The following is a 17,788-nucleotide window of genomic DNA, read 5'->3' on the forward strand; positions in this document are numbered from 1 at the left end:
TAAAATGAATGGATGGAACTGAGCAGTGCAGTGATAATTCCCCAATCGCGTGCAAAGTTCCCAACTGTGGCTGCAAGGGCAGAAATGATCCCTAGCCTCTCTGGGGAGTTCCTGACTCTCCAGTACCAAAACACTGTGAACTTTCTGTCGCAGTGACACAATTACATTGGAAGGAGTTGGTGGGGGCAAAGACAGGGAAGGAGTTCAACATGCTCTTCAAAACCTACATCACTTGTCCTAATCTCTCGTTATGTGACTTGGCGTTAGATTTTATTTGATAACACTCCTGGGATGTGCCTTGGGATATAGTCCTATGTTAAAGACGCTATAATAAATGCAAGTTGTTTTTATTCTCTCTGTATTAGGGTCATTACATTATCACTGGACACAAATACTAGCCAAAGTGTCATAATTGGTCTGTAGACATGCGGGTTTCCATGGAATCTTGCTGCACAAAGGCAAATGTCGGAAAACAATGTAGTTAGCTCACACATCCCTAGACTCATGCAGAAGAGGGGCAGCTCTAACCCACTGAACAGGGCTTGACTGACTTCATTTCAATAGCTCCCATTGGAGGGATTGAAAATGAATCTATTCCACCTTGCTCTGAGGACTACAGCTTGGCAGAAGATATTGTCCGTTTTTTGCACGAGAACAAAGAGACCTTTATGCAATTTGCTCTTTACCATTCTCCGTCGATGAATTTGGCGATACAGTAGTCTCCGCGGCGGGGTGTGTAGGAGCCCTCCATAGGCGGATGAGCTGCGATCTCACTCCTCATACTCTCCATCAATTTCTCCAGCTGAGTGCCTGCAAGCAAGAACAGGGCAAAGTATAATTAGATGTCGAGATTTTCACACTGGCACCTTAATTAACACCTTGCCTCAAGTTTACAGCACAATGAGAATTCCACACAAGGAATGAGTAATAGTGAGGAAGGCTCAATGAATGAAATGTTAAACACATTGAAGAAGTGTTAAGGAACAACCCTGCTGCCAACATTATACAAACTGAATCACGATAAAAATATTTTTCTTAAAAAGCTGAATTTCGATACTTTTGTTTGGAAATTGGAACAATTGTGCATTTATTTATTTCGAAATTAAAAGCAGCACAAGAGAAAAAAAAATTAGACATAAACCACAGCATTTTGGACTATTTGGACTCTGGGTGTTTTAAAGTTAACTTCAAAATAAACATGTACATCTGCAAAGTGGCTGAAAGCATGATTAGTTGAGGAAGGGAAGGAGAATCTGCAATCAGAAAAACACAGCTTCAAACACAAATTAAAGATAAAAAAGGCAAAGTGTATAAAGTTTGAACAGATCTCAGCAGAATGGCTAGGTGGCTCGAGAGACTGAATGGTCTCCTCTTATTCTAAATGGTTTACTGTGTCTTGGGCTGATAAGTGGCAAGTAGCATTTGTGCCACATTAGCGCCAGTCAATGACCAAATCCAACAAGAGAGAATTTAACATATCCCCTCGACATTCAATGGCAATGCCATCACTGAATTTCCCACAGTCAACATTCGAGGGGTTACCGTTGACCAGAAACAGAAATGGACCAGCCATATAAATACTGTGGCTACAAGAACAGGTCAGAGGCTGGAAATTCTATGGCAAGTAACTCGCCTCCCAACTCCCCAAAGCCTATCCACAATCAAAAGCCAGACACAAGTCAGGCGTGTGGCAGAATACTCTTCACTTGCCTAGATGAGAACAATTCCAACAACATTCAAGAAACTTGACAACATACAGCACAAAGCATACTACTTGATTGGCACCCATCTTCAACATTCACTCCCACCATCATGACTGACATGCAGTGGCAGCAGTGTGTACCATCTGCAAGATGCATTACAGCAACCCAAACCTGTGACTTCTACCACCAAGGACAAGGACAGATGCATGGCAACAGATGCATTACCACTGCAAGTTCCCCCCCAAGCCATACACCATCTTGTCTTGGAAGTATATTCCTTCACTGTTGCTGCATCAAAATCTTGGAACTCCCTTTCTAACAGCACCGTGGGTGTACCTACACCTCATCGACTGCAGTGGTTCAAGAAGGTAGTTGACCACCACTTCTCAATGGCAATTAAGGATGGGCAGCCAGCCAATGTCCACATCCCATGAAAAGAATTTAAAACATTTAAAAGAGTGTTAGCAAAACCACTGTTCAGTGTGGAATTGAGACAAATTGGCATTCTAAGCAATGCAAATCAACTTGAGTGCCCTGAAACATCTGTCCCAGGCATCACTGAAACGACAATTCAGGGGCCTGTGTCAGTTCTTTGAAAGTAGTAATTAGTCCCATTCCACTGCCCTTTCCCAATAGCCCTGCAAGTTTTTTCACCATCAAATATTTATCCAATTCCCTTTAGAAACTTAGGACTAAATCTGCTTCCATCACCTTCACAGGGAGCACATTTCAGACATTAACAACTCGCTGTAAACACTTTCTTCTCCATCTCCCTTCTAGTTCTTTTGCAAAAGACCTTAAATCGCTGACCTCTGATAATCAACTCTACTTTAAGTGGAATTAGCTTCTAGATGTTTACTATCAAAATCTTACATGGCATTGAACACATCTATTAATTCTACATTTTTCTGGTCTAAAAACCCCAACTTTTCTGGTCTGTCCTCTTATGTCCCACGGCCTCAGTAGTAAACCCCTTAGTGCCCTCTCTGCTAGGCCTCCCTAAAATGTGATCAGGATTTAGAAAGCCATCCTGATCACCATTAGTTGTAACCTCTGTCCTCCTGGACAGGTTCAGACTGGGCACATCCTGGTCTGATTTTTCTCTGCTGTGTCTCAGGGTGCTGAGTATAACTTCTGGGCACCAAATTTTGCCGCTGCCAAGATGAGCCAACTCAAAATCAATCAATCATTGAATGTGGGACCCAATGAACTGCATGGCTTAATAGCACACAATGCCCTTACTCATCAAGCTATTGGGGAGCCTGTGATTTATGAATTAATTTAAATTGTTCTGAACTTAGAATTTTATTTTTAATGCAAAGAAAATTTTATTAACTAGAGTTGGAATTGAGAGTAAAGATGCTACCAGAACATTTCGTATTGATCAGTGATAGTTTCTCCGAGTTCTCAACTCATCTGCTTTACGCCAACTCTAAAGAATATATACAACAAACCAAAAAGGGACAAATACTTTCACTATAAGCTGAGTCACTTTTCCTCTACAGCTGGAATACAAATTTAAAATCCAGACTGTGTTTAAACATTCTGTGCTCGTGTGCCCTGTACAGTAGCTAGGACAGTAACATGATGACAGCAATTCCCTCCTACACTGGTCAACCCAGCTGACCCTGTATACAGGAGTGTAAGGAAGCAGGACTGGGTCCATGACCTGACTTGAAGTATAAGAAAATAAATGGGATCTTTGCAAGTGGCGCGGAAAAAAATATTTTCCTTGTTACCTCTGGAGGAGGAAGCTTCAAACAGCAATGTTGCTCGTCATTGCCTCTGACTGTGGCCAGGCTGAGTATTTAATCCCCGCCTGATCCCAGTTGGCCCCAGTTAGAGATGCTTTTCTCATTGCTGACTTGTACAGATGTTTCACAGCACCATGGGAACATGTGAGGTGAGGTGGGGACAAAGTAAAGCTATCCACTCCGATTTTCTAATAGTGTGAACCGTGGGTCAGCAGGCAGCACGCTCGCCTATGAATCAAAACGTTGTTGGTTCAAATTCAATTCCAGAGGCCTGAGCTCAAGATCGAGCCTGACATTCAATTCCAACATGGAGGGATTGCTGCACTGTTGTAGATAATGTCTTCCGGGTAAGATGTTGAACGAGGCCTCATCTGCTCTCTCAGAGGGATGTAAAAAGTCCCATGAGCACTATGTGATGAAGAGATTACTTGGTCATTATCTCATTACTGTTTGTGGGAGATTGCTGTGTGTAATTTGGCTGTTGTGTTAGACAAATTGACTGAGAGCAATGTACTAAGGTTTGCTGATGATAAAAAGCTATGTGGGAATGAAAGCAGTGAAGAGAACACAGAGGCTGCAAAAACATATTGTTAAGTGCATGAGCAACAAGTTGGCACATAAAGTATAATGTGGGTAAGCAGGAGCTTATAAGATAGAACAACTTAAAAAGTATTAAACTTCTAAATATTGATGTTCAGAGATACTTGGCTGCACTAATACAGGGAATCATGATGTGGAGATGCTGGCGTTGGACTGGGGTAAACACAGTAAGAAGTTTAACAACACCAGGTTAAAGTCCACAGCTGGCAAAAGCCACACAAGCTTTCGGAGCCTTAAGCCCCTTCTTCAGGTGAGTGGGAATTCTGTTCACAAACAGGGCATATAAAGACACAAACTCAATTTACAGAATGACGGTTGGAAGGTGAATACTTACAACTAATCAAATCTTTAAGGTACAAACAATGTGAGTGGAGAGAGCATTAAGACAGGTTAAAGAGATGTGTATTGTCTCCAGGCAGGACAGCCAGTGAGACTCCGAAAGCTTGTGGCTTTTGCTACCAAATAAACTTGTTGGACTTTAACCAGGTGTTGTTAAACTTCTTACTAATACAGGGAACACAGAGTTAGCATTCGGGTACTACAAGCAATTAAGAAGGCAAATGGCATATTGGCCTTTATCGTAAGTGAACTGGAGTACTAAAACAAGGAAGTCTTGCTACAATTGTACAGGGCTTACAATGATAAGATTTAAATGTTGTTTTAAAAACAGGCAATGATCTACACCAGTTTCTACTTTTTACATTCTTATCATGGTTTGGGGTCGATGTTTCGTTTTGCCTATAATAAAAAGATCATTCAAAAAACATTAGAAACTCCAGAAATATCTGTCTGAACATCATGAAACAGACAAAGAAATAGTGAACAAAATGACCCTTTATTTTAGTAAAAAGACTTCTGGTGTTCCTTTGACCTCCTGGAAATTTCTGCACTGTTCATATGAAACCAGGATTGCGATTAAATCTAGAACACCTCTGCTTGGAGGACAGGGGAAAAATATAACCAATCATTGCCAGGCTATCTCATGCTGACTGTTCATGTCATAGGGCTGGTGACAGGTGACACAGTAAGAAGTTTAACAACACCAGGTTAAAGTCCAACAGGCATATGTGCATCTCCACATCATGACAGGTGACACAACAGGCTTCTCCAATCGAAGGGGAGGCCCAGGAAGGGCAAAACAACGGCTTAAAGCACACACTCGTCAACCTAAGCCCAGTGTCCCAAAAGAGTCTGTAAAGTATATACTTTTATTCCCTGCACAATTTAATTCCTGGTGTCCCACTTGAGCAAAAAATCATGTGCAGAAAAGGAAGCCTTACCTAGCCTTGTGGCAATCCTCCACTATAGTGACAGTGGCTGACTTGGTGGCAACTGCCTATAACACTACAAGGATGCATACATTCAAGCTGTTCTGTTCAATGCACACTATAATGCCTTTATACACACACGTGCTCAAGTCTCTAGAGTGGAACTTGCACTCACAACCTTCTGACTCAGAGGCAAGGGAGCTAGCCACTGAGCCACGGTTGATAAGTAATAATATTAAGATTTGTATTCGCAAACTGTCAGCGCAGCAAGGGTGATGATATCACTGCATGTAAGCTTGCCCCTAAAATGGGAGTGTCCCAATTGACACAACATTGCCATGAAATTCAGACAACTCGGTCCTCTTTGCATTTCAAATTCACAACCGTCGGCTTGTGCTGTTTGAACATTGTGGGCCTGAATTTTGTACAGAGCTTTTCTTAAAGCTGTTGCCTCCAGATAAATCTCAAATCAAAATACCAAAATCTGTTAGTATCAGCAACTGGGATATAATGGAAGCAGGGGTTTGCACTTTTCTATAGGCCCTGAGGCAACTGTGAAAATGTATTTTAAAAAACTCAAACATTCCTCCTTCAAATCAGCAAGGTCCACAGCTGTAACATAGGTAGGTATCTTTGTGCTGACAATCTTTGATGAATACAGGTGCTGCAGGGAGGAAATTCTGTTCCTGATCTTGCAGAGTAAAAGTGCTATAACACAAGTTTTGTTGTAAAAGGCATCGTGAGATAATTTCAATCAATTTCTTTCTCCTAGTTTTGAAAGGTCTGTATTGTAGCACAACTGTTATAGTTCTGTCCTGCCTAAAGCTTCTGAAACATTAACCTGCCTTCCTCTCGGAGGATATTACTGGAGTCTATAATTAAGGATGGAGTGAACGCCTTGAAAATGTTCAGCTGATTAGAGGGCACCAGCATGGATTTATAGAGGGGAGGTCATGTTTGATGAACCAGAATTAATTTTTTGAAGAGTTCATTAAAGTAGTAGACAGGGGAATGTCAAAGGATGTTATTTATATGGATTTCAGGAAGGCATTCGGATAAAGTCCCATAAAAGAGACTGTCAGTTAAAGCTGAAAGCTCATGAAATGAGACCACATTACTGAGTTGCTGTAAAAAAAATTATTACAGTGCAGGAGCAGGCCATTCAGCCCATCGAGTCTGTACAGACTCTCTCTGAAAGAACATCTTACAGAGGCCCCCATCCCCACGCATTTACGATGGCCAATCCACCTACCCCTGTACATCTTTGACAGAATGTAACTAGTGGTGTCCCCAAGAGACCTGTGTTGGGGCCTCAACTATTCACCGTGTTTACTGAAGACTTAAAATGACAGGGTAGAGAGCCAATTGCCAAGCTGGCTGATGAAACAAAGAGAGCTGCATTATAAGCAGTGTAAATTAAAGCATAACATTGCAAAGAAATTAATAGATTAAGTGAATTGGTAAAACTGTGGCAAGTGGATTTTTATGCAGGCAAGTGTGAAGTCCTCCATCCTGGACATAAAAGAAGAGGCCAGAACGGTGATAAGTTGGAAGCAATGGAGGAGCAAAGAAATTTCGGGATTAAAACACATTGATTATTAAAATGACACGGACAGATATAGAAAATAATCAAAAATGGGACTTTGGGCTTTATATAAGAGAACTCGAACATAAGGGGGTAGAGGTTATCCAAAGACTTGGTTCATTCATACGAGTAGCTCTGGGCACCATAAAGACAGAAGGATATGGCGATCTGCAACCAGAATGATACCTGGGTCAAATTATAGGGAGGGATTATACTAACTACGGTTGTTTTCGCTAACATTTATAAGATTAAGGGTCATTTGATCAATATTTTAAAGGAAACTTATGGGGTGGATAAAAGCAACTATTTCTGCTGGTTGTGGGGCCGAGCACAAGGGGAACTTGGTCGAAAACTTAGAGCCAAGCTTTTCAGGGGTGAATTCAGGATATACTTTCACATACAAAAGCATTAAGACGATTGGAATTCTCCTATGACGGTTGGTGCTATAGGTCAAATGTTAATTTTTAAAAATGATTAATATATTTTTGTTAACCAAGGTGTTAAGGGATATGTGGTAAATATTGAATTAGGTCACAGATTAGCCATGACCTTACCAAATGCAGGACAGGATCGATGGATAAGCGCTCTATCCTTTCTCCTATGTCCGGACACTAAGTGACCCGTTGGTTATCCCCTGCCCTTGGTTTCTATAATAAGCTGGCTTGCTGCTTCCTGGGTTTAACTGATTACTCTGCTTCATCTCCCAACTGATTGCTGGAATAATGACAGATAATATTTTGAGATCCTCCAAAGTGAGAGAAAAGCATTGTATCCTGGGGGTTGTTATTTGTACTGGATTTAATAAGCTGCCTGTTCCTGTCACTTTCGATTCAACACAGCTGGTCTAGCGAAGTAAGTAAAGTTAAAATATTTGCTCTAGCTTTTATTTTGATGAAAAAACCAAAAGGAACTTTCAAACATTAAAAATCAGCAGAATCAGACAGTGAAAACAGAAGTTTTTTTTTCTTGTTGAAAGACTCATTTTTCCTTTCAGCAGCTAACGTCAGCCTCAAGTGTACCTGAATAAGGTTTAGCGTGAGCTAGAGAAACAAATAAAGCTCCTCCTACAATTTTTCATCAAACTCTCCTAAGGTAAGTACAAAGCAGGTGGGGTACAGGGTAAACCCCCCTGCCTGCGCACTGCAGCAAAAACCTCCGGAGCAGGCACAACATGGGTTAAACTGTAAAGCTCCTTTACACTGCTCCATCAAACACTCTCAGATCAAGTACTGCAAGGGCTAGATAGAGCTTTAAGTTGTCTCTGCACTGTTCCATTAAACTGAATTGAGATCTTCTACTTTCCGAGTGCATGTTAAAATGCTAGGCAATGCACGTTTGAGTGATTTTACCCCTGTGGAGACAAGTTCATAGCTCTGGTATTTACTCATATTGTAGAGATGCTTGGAACCTCAGTGCAGAAATCCCAACTCAGATTTCGATGTGCAAAACCTCACCTAGGAAATTTACAAAAAATACACACACACACACAAACATACAAGCTCATCACCCAACCAAAGCTGCAAACAAAATTACATTAATCTATCTCAGAACTTCAGATGAAATTAATGGTGTCACATTAAGTGGCTCCTACTGTCTGTGAGAAGGACTGATGCTGTCATACGGATGCCTGTCATGAGGCCAGCTTCAAATTGCACAATAAAAAAGTTTCATTTTTGGAGTCCAATATCCTGCTGTCAATGTACAAGGTAGTAAGAGATTTGACTCTTCTGATCATACAGAACTTGAATATTGCTGAAGAAAAAGATACGCTTTCAAAGCATTTTGTCTTACACTCATCAGAACAAATTGGTTAAATGGTTGGGTGAGTTGCTACAACCTGAGCAAGTTTTCCACATACACAGAGAAGGACTTGTGTATCAATAGCAATGCTGTGCCCATGTGCCCATTGACATTGCTAGCCTATTCACCAATTCAAGGATGCCATTGACATTTTCACTGCGTCACTATACCATGGCAATCTAGACACATCACCAATAACTGAATTTATATTCACTGAGCTTATGAATTCAGAAACTCATGCAGTTGAGTTCAACACCATGTAAGTCCAAATAGATGGGTGTTGCCATGGGATCCCCTCCAGACCCAGTTCTTGCAAACATCTCAGAATTATAGAAACCCTACAGTGCAGAAGGAGGCCATTCGGACCATCGAGTCTGCACTGACCACAATCCCACCCAGGCCCTACCCCCATATCCCTACATATTTACCCGCTAATCCCTCTAACCTACACATCTCAGGACACTAAGGGGCAATTTTAGCATGGCCAATCAACCTAACCCGCACATCTTTGGACTGTGGGAGGAAACCAGAGCACCTGGAGGAAACCCACGCAGACACGAAGAGAATGTGCAAACTCCACACAGACAGTGCCCCAAACCGGGCATCGAACCCAGGTCCCTGGAGCTGTGAAGCAGCAGTGCTAACCACTGTGGTACCGTGCCGGCGATCTTACACTCATCAGGTTCTCTCCCTGATTGCTGTAGATGAACTCCTGCTGTAAATGGAATGAAGACGAGTTTGAGTTCAGTTGTGATGTCTTTGATAATTGAATAACCAATGGATCTCTGGCAGTTTCCATGAGAATTGCATCTTCAATGGTATGGCACTTACTCGTTGCATATTTTTGTTATATAGATGACATGTTTGCTTTATTTAAATCTGCAGCTGTATGTAAGAACTTCCTTACAAACCGTAATCAGCTTCATCCTGTACTCAAATACACCTTTGAAATGGAGAGTCAAACAAGTTCCATTTCCTTGATGGGCCAGTTGAGAAATCTGCCAATGGGTTCTCCACCATTGTCTACATAAGCCCACCTTCAACTGGTTAATACATGCGGTGGGATTCCTATAGTTCCAGCTGCTATAATATTGACCTTAACCGCAAGTTTGATGCTGAAATAGGATGCATCAAAGCCATCCTACAGGATAATGGCTACTCTGATCAGACCATCACTCACTGCATATTGTTCAAACTCACTAAGGCCACTTAGTGCCCAGTCTACCTCAAATTACCCAGGAAGGGTAAGGTGCCTCAAACATTTGAGCAACAAGTGAAGCTAGCTGTTGCACACTGTTACTACGCAGTAACAACATGTGTGGTATCCTCAATGTTCTGCTGTTAACACAAATGAGCAATGTGATATATAAATTTCAGTACTGGTATGATACCAGGTATATAGGTTGTACATTCCCATGATTGGCAGATGGTGTCAAACAGCACGTCCGTTCGGCTGTTTGCACAAGGCAAAATACTGACTGCGCCCAACTAGCTTGTGCTTGCAAAACTGAAAACATAGTGTCCAGCATTAGATATGATTCTGTGATTCAACAACTGCTACCGGATTGTGCTATGAATTACATGGGTGGTAGAGTGGCACAGTGGTTAGCACGGCTGCCTAACAGTGCCAGGGACCCAGGTTCAATTCCAGCCCTGGGTGACTTGCACATTCTCCCCATGTCTGCATGGATTTCCTCCGGGTGCTCCGGTTTCCTCCCATATTCCAAATATGTGAAGGTTAGGTGGGTTGGTCATGCTCAATTGGCCCTTGGTGCTGAAGGTTAGGTGGATTAGCCATGGTAAATGCACCGGGTTACAGGAATAGGGCGGAGGGGAGGGCCAACGCGGGATGCCCATTCGGAGAGTCGGTGCAGACTCGATGGGCTGAATGGCCTCTTTCTGCACTGCAGGGATTCTATGGTTCTATAAAATCAACTTAGGATTGTCAGTTGGGCTCACAGTATGGCTCACTTACGCATGCCAGAAGTCACACATACTCACACAGGGTTCACACATATCCTTTGCAGGCTGAAGGAACATGTGCACACGTTATACCTTTTTCAACGAAACAAAAGCTTAGGGAACAGTCATTCCCTGGTTCATTTCCCAGGGTGACACCTCGACCAGAGTTGATCTGAATTATAGAATCCCTACAGCATAGAAGGAGGCCATTCATGCCATCGAGTCTCCACTGACAATAATCCCACCAGGCCCCATCCTGATAACCATGTATATACCCTGCTAATACTCCTGACACGAAGGGTCAATTTATCATGGCCAACTAAGAGTCAGTTTATCACGGCCAATCAACCTAACCCGCACATTTTTGGATCTGCCGGTTTGAACTTGAACAAAGCTTGGCAGTTAACTGTTCCATGCTTCATCCTCCATGGCAATGCCTCCCCCAATCAGAGCCCATTTGCTAACCAATCAGCACTCTCTTCTCATGCAATATGAATTGTTGCTCCCCATTATAGTTGCTAATTTATTGTAAGCTATCCTGATGAGTGCAAGACAAAAAGCTTTAATAGCACGTCTCTTTTTTTTAGCAATACTCAAGATTTGACTGATGAATCTGTCAGGTTGGTGATGGAATCTGTTCACTTTTGATGTTAGTCAGCGAACAGGTGCACAACTTCTTAAACAATACATGGAGTGTCATTATAAAATGACAGCAGCATTGAATCATCATAAATTATTCCTGAGTGCCACTGTCAGCACTGCCATGCTTGCAGTCCTAGCTGTGTAGCCACGTTTTGCTGGTGGCCACTTTTGATTTCTCATGGCTGCACACAGCCACACTCAGGAATCAAATTAAACCAGTTTCCTCATTTAATGGACAAACACTGCAGCAAGAACTCTTTAATCCTCTTTCATCCTGTCAATGTTCTCCCTTTCTCACACCTTGCTCCAGTATGGTTTCACGTTCACCACTTGCCTTCTGGTCATTCGTACAGTCAGTCAACTTTAATGTGTTAGCGAAGCCACTGACTATCCATTGGTTATTCAATTATCAAAGACATCACAACTGAACTCAAACTCGTCTTCATTCCATTTACAGCAGGAGTTCATCTACAGCAATCAGGGAGAGAACCTTGGCTGACATTCCATCTTCTCAATTCACAAAGCCCATTGTATGGACACTAACAAAAATGCCCATAGAACTATAGGATGGTTGTGAAAGCCTCTGATTCACTAATGCCTCTTAGGTAAGGTGAACTTACGCAATCTGGCCTTGGTGATTTCAGTCTCAAATTAACCTGGTTTATCTTAAATTCCCTCTGAAGCGACTGAGTAAGCTCCTCTACTGCATAAAATGGCTACAAAGATTGACAAAAACATTTTGCAGGTTTCAAGACAAACCACCCACCACCTTAAGGCGGCCTTGCCAGTGATGCCCACAGCCTGAGAATGAATTAAAAATAATGAGATCAAATAATTCTGTGCAAAGTGAGCCTTGCACCTGCAACCTTCTGGCTGTCGTCATCTTATAAGAACATAAGAACCAGGAGCAGGAGTAGGCCATCTGGCCCCTCGTGCCTGCTCCGCCATTCAATAAGATCATGGCTGATCTTTTTGTGGACTCAGCTCCATTTACCCGCCCGCTCCCCATAATCCTTAATTCCTTTACTGTTCAAAAATGTATCCATCCTTGCTTTAAAAACATTCAATGAGGTAGCCTCAACTGCTTCACTGGGCAGGGAATCCCACAGATTCACAACCCTTTGTGTGAAGAAGTTCCTCCTCAACTCAGTCCTAAATCTGCTTTCCCGTATTTTGAGGCCATGCCCCCTAGTTCTAGTTTCACCTGCCAGAGGAAACAACTTCCCTGCTTCTATTTTATTTATTCCCTTCATAATCTTGTATGTTTCTATAAGGTCTCTCCTCATTCTTCTGAATTCCAATGAGTATAGCCCCAGTCTACTCAGTCTCTCTTCATAAGCCAACTCTCCCAACTCCGGAATCAATCTAGTGAATCTCCTCTGCACCCCCTCCAGTGCCAGTATATCCTTTCTCAAGTAAGGCAACAGTTACAATAGAACAACATATGAACAACAGTTACATTTATAAAGCACCTTAATTAAAAAATATTAATTGATGTGGGAATCACTAGGCACACCAGCATTTTAGCCCACCCCCATCTGTCCTTTAGAAAGTGGTGATGAGCCAGCTTCTTTACCTCTGCAGTCTGTTGCACTAGTGCTGTTTAGGAAAGAGTTCCAGAAGTTTGAACTAGCAGCAGGAAAGCAATGGTGAAATAGTTCCAAGTCAGGATGGTGTGGCTTGAAGGGAAATTGAAGAGGTAGCGTTCCCAGGCACCTGCTGCTCTTGTCCTTCTAGGTGGTGGAGGCCACAGGCTTAAGTTCTGTCAAAGGAGCCTTGGTGAGTTGTTGCTGTGAATCCTGTAGATATTGCACACTGTCGCCCCTGTGCACAACAAGCTACTTCGTCCTGGATTGTCCTGCCTCTTTCTTGAGTGTTGTTACAGCTGTACTCATCCAGGCAAGAGAGGAGCATTCCATAACATTCTCGGCTTGCAGATGGCGGACAGGCTTTGCGATGTCAGGAGAGAAGTTATTCACTGCAGAATTTCTAGCCTCTGACACATTCTAGCAGCCACATTATTTATATGGCTGGACCAGTTAAGTTTCTACCAGTTAAAGTGATGGTAGGAGATTCAATGATCGCAATGTCATTAAATGTCAAGAGAAGGTGGTTGGATGGAAGAAGGTCATTGCTTGAAATGTGTGGCATGGATGTACTTGTGACTTAACAGCTGAAGTCTTAATGTTGCCAGGCCTTGCTGGCACTTGCAGGCAAAAACTGCTTCAGTATTGGTGGAATTACAAATGGACAAATGGAAATTAATGCTGCAATCAGTGAACATCCCACTTCTCTCCTTATGTTGAGAAAATAATTGATGAAAACAAGTGAAGCTAGGCCCCAGCAGAACTGTACTCAACCACCATCTGTAACCTCATGGCTGCACATATTCCCTTAACCTACCATTACCATCAAATCAAGGGATGAACCCTGGTTCAATGAAGAGTGCCAGAGGACATACCATGAGCAATCAGGTATACCTAGAGATGAATCGTCAATCTGGTGAAGCTATAACACAGGACTACTTGCTTGCCAAACAGTGGAAGCAGCATGCAACAGGCAGAGCAAAGTGATCCCACAACCAATGGATCAAAGTTTTACAGTCTTGCCACACTAAGTCATTAATAGACAACTGAACAACCTACAAGAGGAGGCGGCTCCACAAATACACTGGTCCTCAATGATGGGGGGAGCGCAGCTCATTAGTGCAACAGGCAAGGCTGAAGCATTTGCAACCACCTTCAGCCAGACATGCCACGTGTGATCCATTTTGGCTTCCTCCAGAGGTTCTCAACATCACAAATGCCAATCTTGAGTCAATTTGTATCACTCCATGGGATATCAAGAAATGGTCTAAGCTTTGGAGACTGCAAAGGCTACTGACCTTAACAACATCCCAGCAACTGTGGTCCAGAAGCCCCGAGCCAAGCTGTTCCAGTGCAGCTACAACATTGGCATCTACTTGACAATATAGAACATTACCCAGGTATGCCCTGTCCTCAAAAAGCAGAACAAATCCAATCTGGCCAATTACTGCCCATCAGCCTCCTTTCAATCATCAGCAAAGTGATGGAAGATGTTAGTGACAGTGCCAATAAGTGGCGCTTACACAGCAATAACATGTTCACATTGGGCCCTGCCAGGACCACTCGACTCCTGACATTATTACAGCCTTGGCCCAAACACGGACAAAAGAGCTAAAATCCTGCTCATCTTTCAAACACAACCCGTATCACCTCCTTGATTCCTTGTGTCCAATTATAAGGTATCAGTAAAACATCCATTTGTGGGGTGAAAAAGTGAGGTGAACAATAAATGCAAATATAACATGTCATGCCTGAAAAGATTTGGGAGGGGGGGGGTTGTCAACTTATTAAACAGGAGTACAAGTATAGATTTTGAGGCCAAAAATTGGGTCATCATATACGTCATGATCCACGGTATCCCATTGAGGACAGTGGTAGTATCACACCACAGAATGGAGGGTGTCCTCAATGTGACCTTGATGAATACCGTGTGGCCAATCCTACCATGACAGATACACCCACAGCTGTCAGTAGTGGTGCCAGCAAATTACTCTTAGTGACAGACATTTCCCCACCCAGGGAACATTTTGTATCCGTACTATCCCGAGTGCCTCAGATGCAGCTGTTGAACACCACTTAGATTTGTTCAACATTGAAGGGTACTGATTCAACAACTGAAAGAGGGCAGTTGATGGTAAGCAGCAGGAGGGTGACTTGCACATGTTTAACAAATGCCACGTTATTGTCAATGTTGATGATTCCCAAGGCTACTCCCTCCCGACTGTATACCACTGTGCCGCCACCTCTAGTGGATCTGTCCTAACATACCCAGAGGAATGGTGATAGAGGAGTCTGGGATGTTGACTGAAAGGTATAATTCTGAGAGCATGGCTACATCAGGTTATTGCTTCACTAGCTTGTGAAGCAGCTCTTCCAATTTTGGCACAAGTGTCTAGATGTTAAAGAACTTTACAGGGTCAACTTTATTGTATCTGGTGCCTTGGTTGATATTAGGTGGTCCATCTGGTTTATTTTTATTCAACTTTTTCATAGTAGCTAGGTACAACTGAGTGGTTTGCTAGGACACTTCAAAGGGTAGTTAGGAGTTAACTACATTGCTGTCGGTCAGACGAGGTAAGGATGACAAATTTCCAAATTTCCTTCCTTAAAGAAATAACTGAACAAGATGGGTTTCACTACAATCTGGTCAGATGTACTCAGATTAGCTTTTTTAAATACCAGATTGATTTAATTAATTTATCTCAAATCCCCCAGCTGTCATGATGGAATTTGAATTCATGTCTCGGGACGCGCCTCTGGGTTACTAGTCTGGTAACATTATCAATCTTGTTAGTGTAGCTTCATATGAGCACAATCAGACAAAAATGAAGACTATGCTAAGTGATGAGATATTAGGAGCGACCAAAAGCTGGGTCAAAGAGAAAGGTCCTGAGACGGGTGCTCAAAAAGAGGGACATGGAAATTATCTCCACCTCTCAATTTCTCTCTGTTCCTCCAAAATCCTCCACGAAAAACACAGGATGGTCCAAAGTTCATTCCCTTGTTTTATAGTGAAGGTGGAATTAAATCACGCAGATTAAGACAGCTCCATGTGTGGTTGCCAGCCCATTCTATGTGACCTCTCAGGCAGGTTACACCCACATTTGGCCAAAACCCACAAAACACCTATACAGAGTCAGCCTGTTAATTAACCTGTATTACTGGCACAGGGCTTGCCTGATAATCCTTCACAGATGCAAAATCTACATTTTGTTCGACCAAGGTTGCATTGAGGTCAGGAGTTATGAAAAAGAGAAAATGAATCTGGATCCTAGTTGCAAATTAGGGCGAGTTCAGGCTAGTGTTGCCCTCAGTCATATAGTTTGCTCACTGTTAGTATCTAGGTGAAGATAGGTCATGTGCCCCAGGTACCAAAAGACTGATTATCTGTGCACCAGCAAGGAATCCGTGTCTCCAGGAAAGAGTGGAAACACACAGGGGGAAAATGGGAGAAAGGAAGGCTGAAATACTTGCTAAAATAAGATACACAGTTAGGAACCAGATTTAAAAACCTCACCTTCAGTGTAGGATAAAGCCAGCAGTACAAACAGCGATTGAGGTAAGTGCCATATGGAAATCAGTTTATTCCAACCTAAATATAGATTTGCATCTGTGAAAGATTAACAGTCGGGCACTGTGCCAGTAATACAGGTTAATGTGGTGGCATTAATAGGCCGACTCTGTAAAGATACTTTGTTCATAACCAGAGCTTTGCCGAAGATGTTTTCTGCTCACCTCCAAATGCATTCAATACTGACTGTAAGTGGACATGATAACTATGCATACCTGCCGCGGCAAAATCTGTGAACACAATAAAATTACACCTCCACTACCCTGCTGCCCCTCACCAAGTTATGGGTCCAGTGGTGGGTAGTTGTCTCCAACCCGTACCAGTGTTTCAAGTAGTATTTTTCTGGTGAGCTTTCGCTTTGAAATAAGATGAGCTAATAAAATAAGATCTAACATCCAGTGAGGCATCTGGTCTCAACATCTCGCTCAGCATCACATACTCCATTGTTGATAAATCTCTTGTGAATCACTCTGTCACCCACCAGATGCAATATAAGTTTGGATTTCTTAAGAATAGAAAATGCTAATATGAAAAGCAAGACATTCTCTTGAAATGTTTCCAAATTGAACGGGAGATTAAAGGGCTAAACAGATTAGCCTGAGATCTCCTAATCTTGGACTGCTGGTGATGTCTTTTCATACTAAGATGGTAGTGGCCTTTGGCCTCTCACTCATGGGTAATATGGATGCAGGGACGACTAAACTGTTGAACTAAGACTGACCTTAAAGCAACAGTCAGTTTAGATAATAAAACTAATTTTAAAAAATTCCAGTGCACAAAGCAAAGAACTTTAATTAGCTGGTTCTGCAAAAAGGAACATCTGTGAATACACCATTCTTTTCAAAAAGAAGCAAATGGTATGGTACCGATTTATAATTACAAGTTTCACTTGATTGAACAGTAACAAGAATGTAAAGGCAAGATACTGCTGATGCTGGAATATGAAACACAAACAGAAAAGAGTGGAGAAACTCAGCAGGTCTGACAGCAACTGTGGAGAGAGAACAGAGCCAACGTTTCAAGTCAGGATGACCCTTCGTCAGAATTCTTTACAAGATACAGTAACAGAGGAGTTGTATTGGTCATAGGTAAATTAACTCATACAAACTAGAAATATTAAGAAAAGGACAAAGGAAGAAGCTAACTAATTTTATATGGAAATATATTAGGTAATATTGAAACAACAGTTTATTTGGCACTGAGCACCAAACTGTTTTACTGAAGTAAAATAACCTAAGGAGCATCAAACAAAATTTGAAACAGAGCCACATATTAGTATAAGTGAGCAAAATCTTGCTCAGAGGTAGGTTTTAGGGG

General features: G+C 42.2%; 1 protein-coding gene across 1 annotated transcript in view; it reads right to left on the minus strand.

Annotated features, from left to right (window-relative positions):
* Positions 1-17,788, minus strand: part of snd1 (staphylococcal nuclease and tudor domain containing 1) — a 909,008-nt gene that overhangs the window by 53,194 nt on the left and 838,026 nt on the right. Inside the window, exon 19 of the mRNA XM_078235739.1 lies at positions 687-810. Coding sequence (XP_078091865.1) covers positions 687-810 — 124 coding nt within the window. The remainder of the gene's footprint in view (positions 1-686; positions 811-17,788) is intronic.

This window comes from Mustelus asterias, chromosome 19, assembly GCF_964213995.1.
Source record: "Mustelus asterias chromosome 19, sMusAst1.hap1.1, whole genome shotgun sequence".
Taxonomy (NCBI): domain Eukaryota; kingdom Metazoa; phylum Chordata; class Chondrichthyes; order Carcharhiniformes; family Triakidae; genus Mustelus; species Mustelus asterias.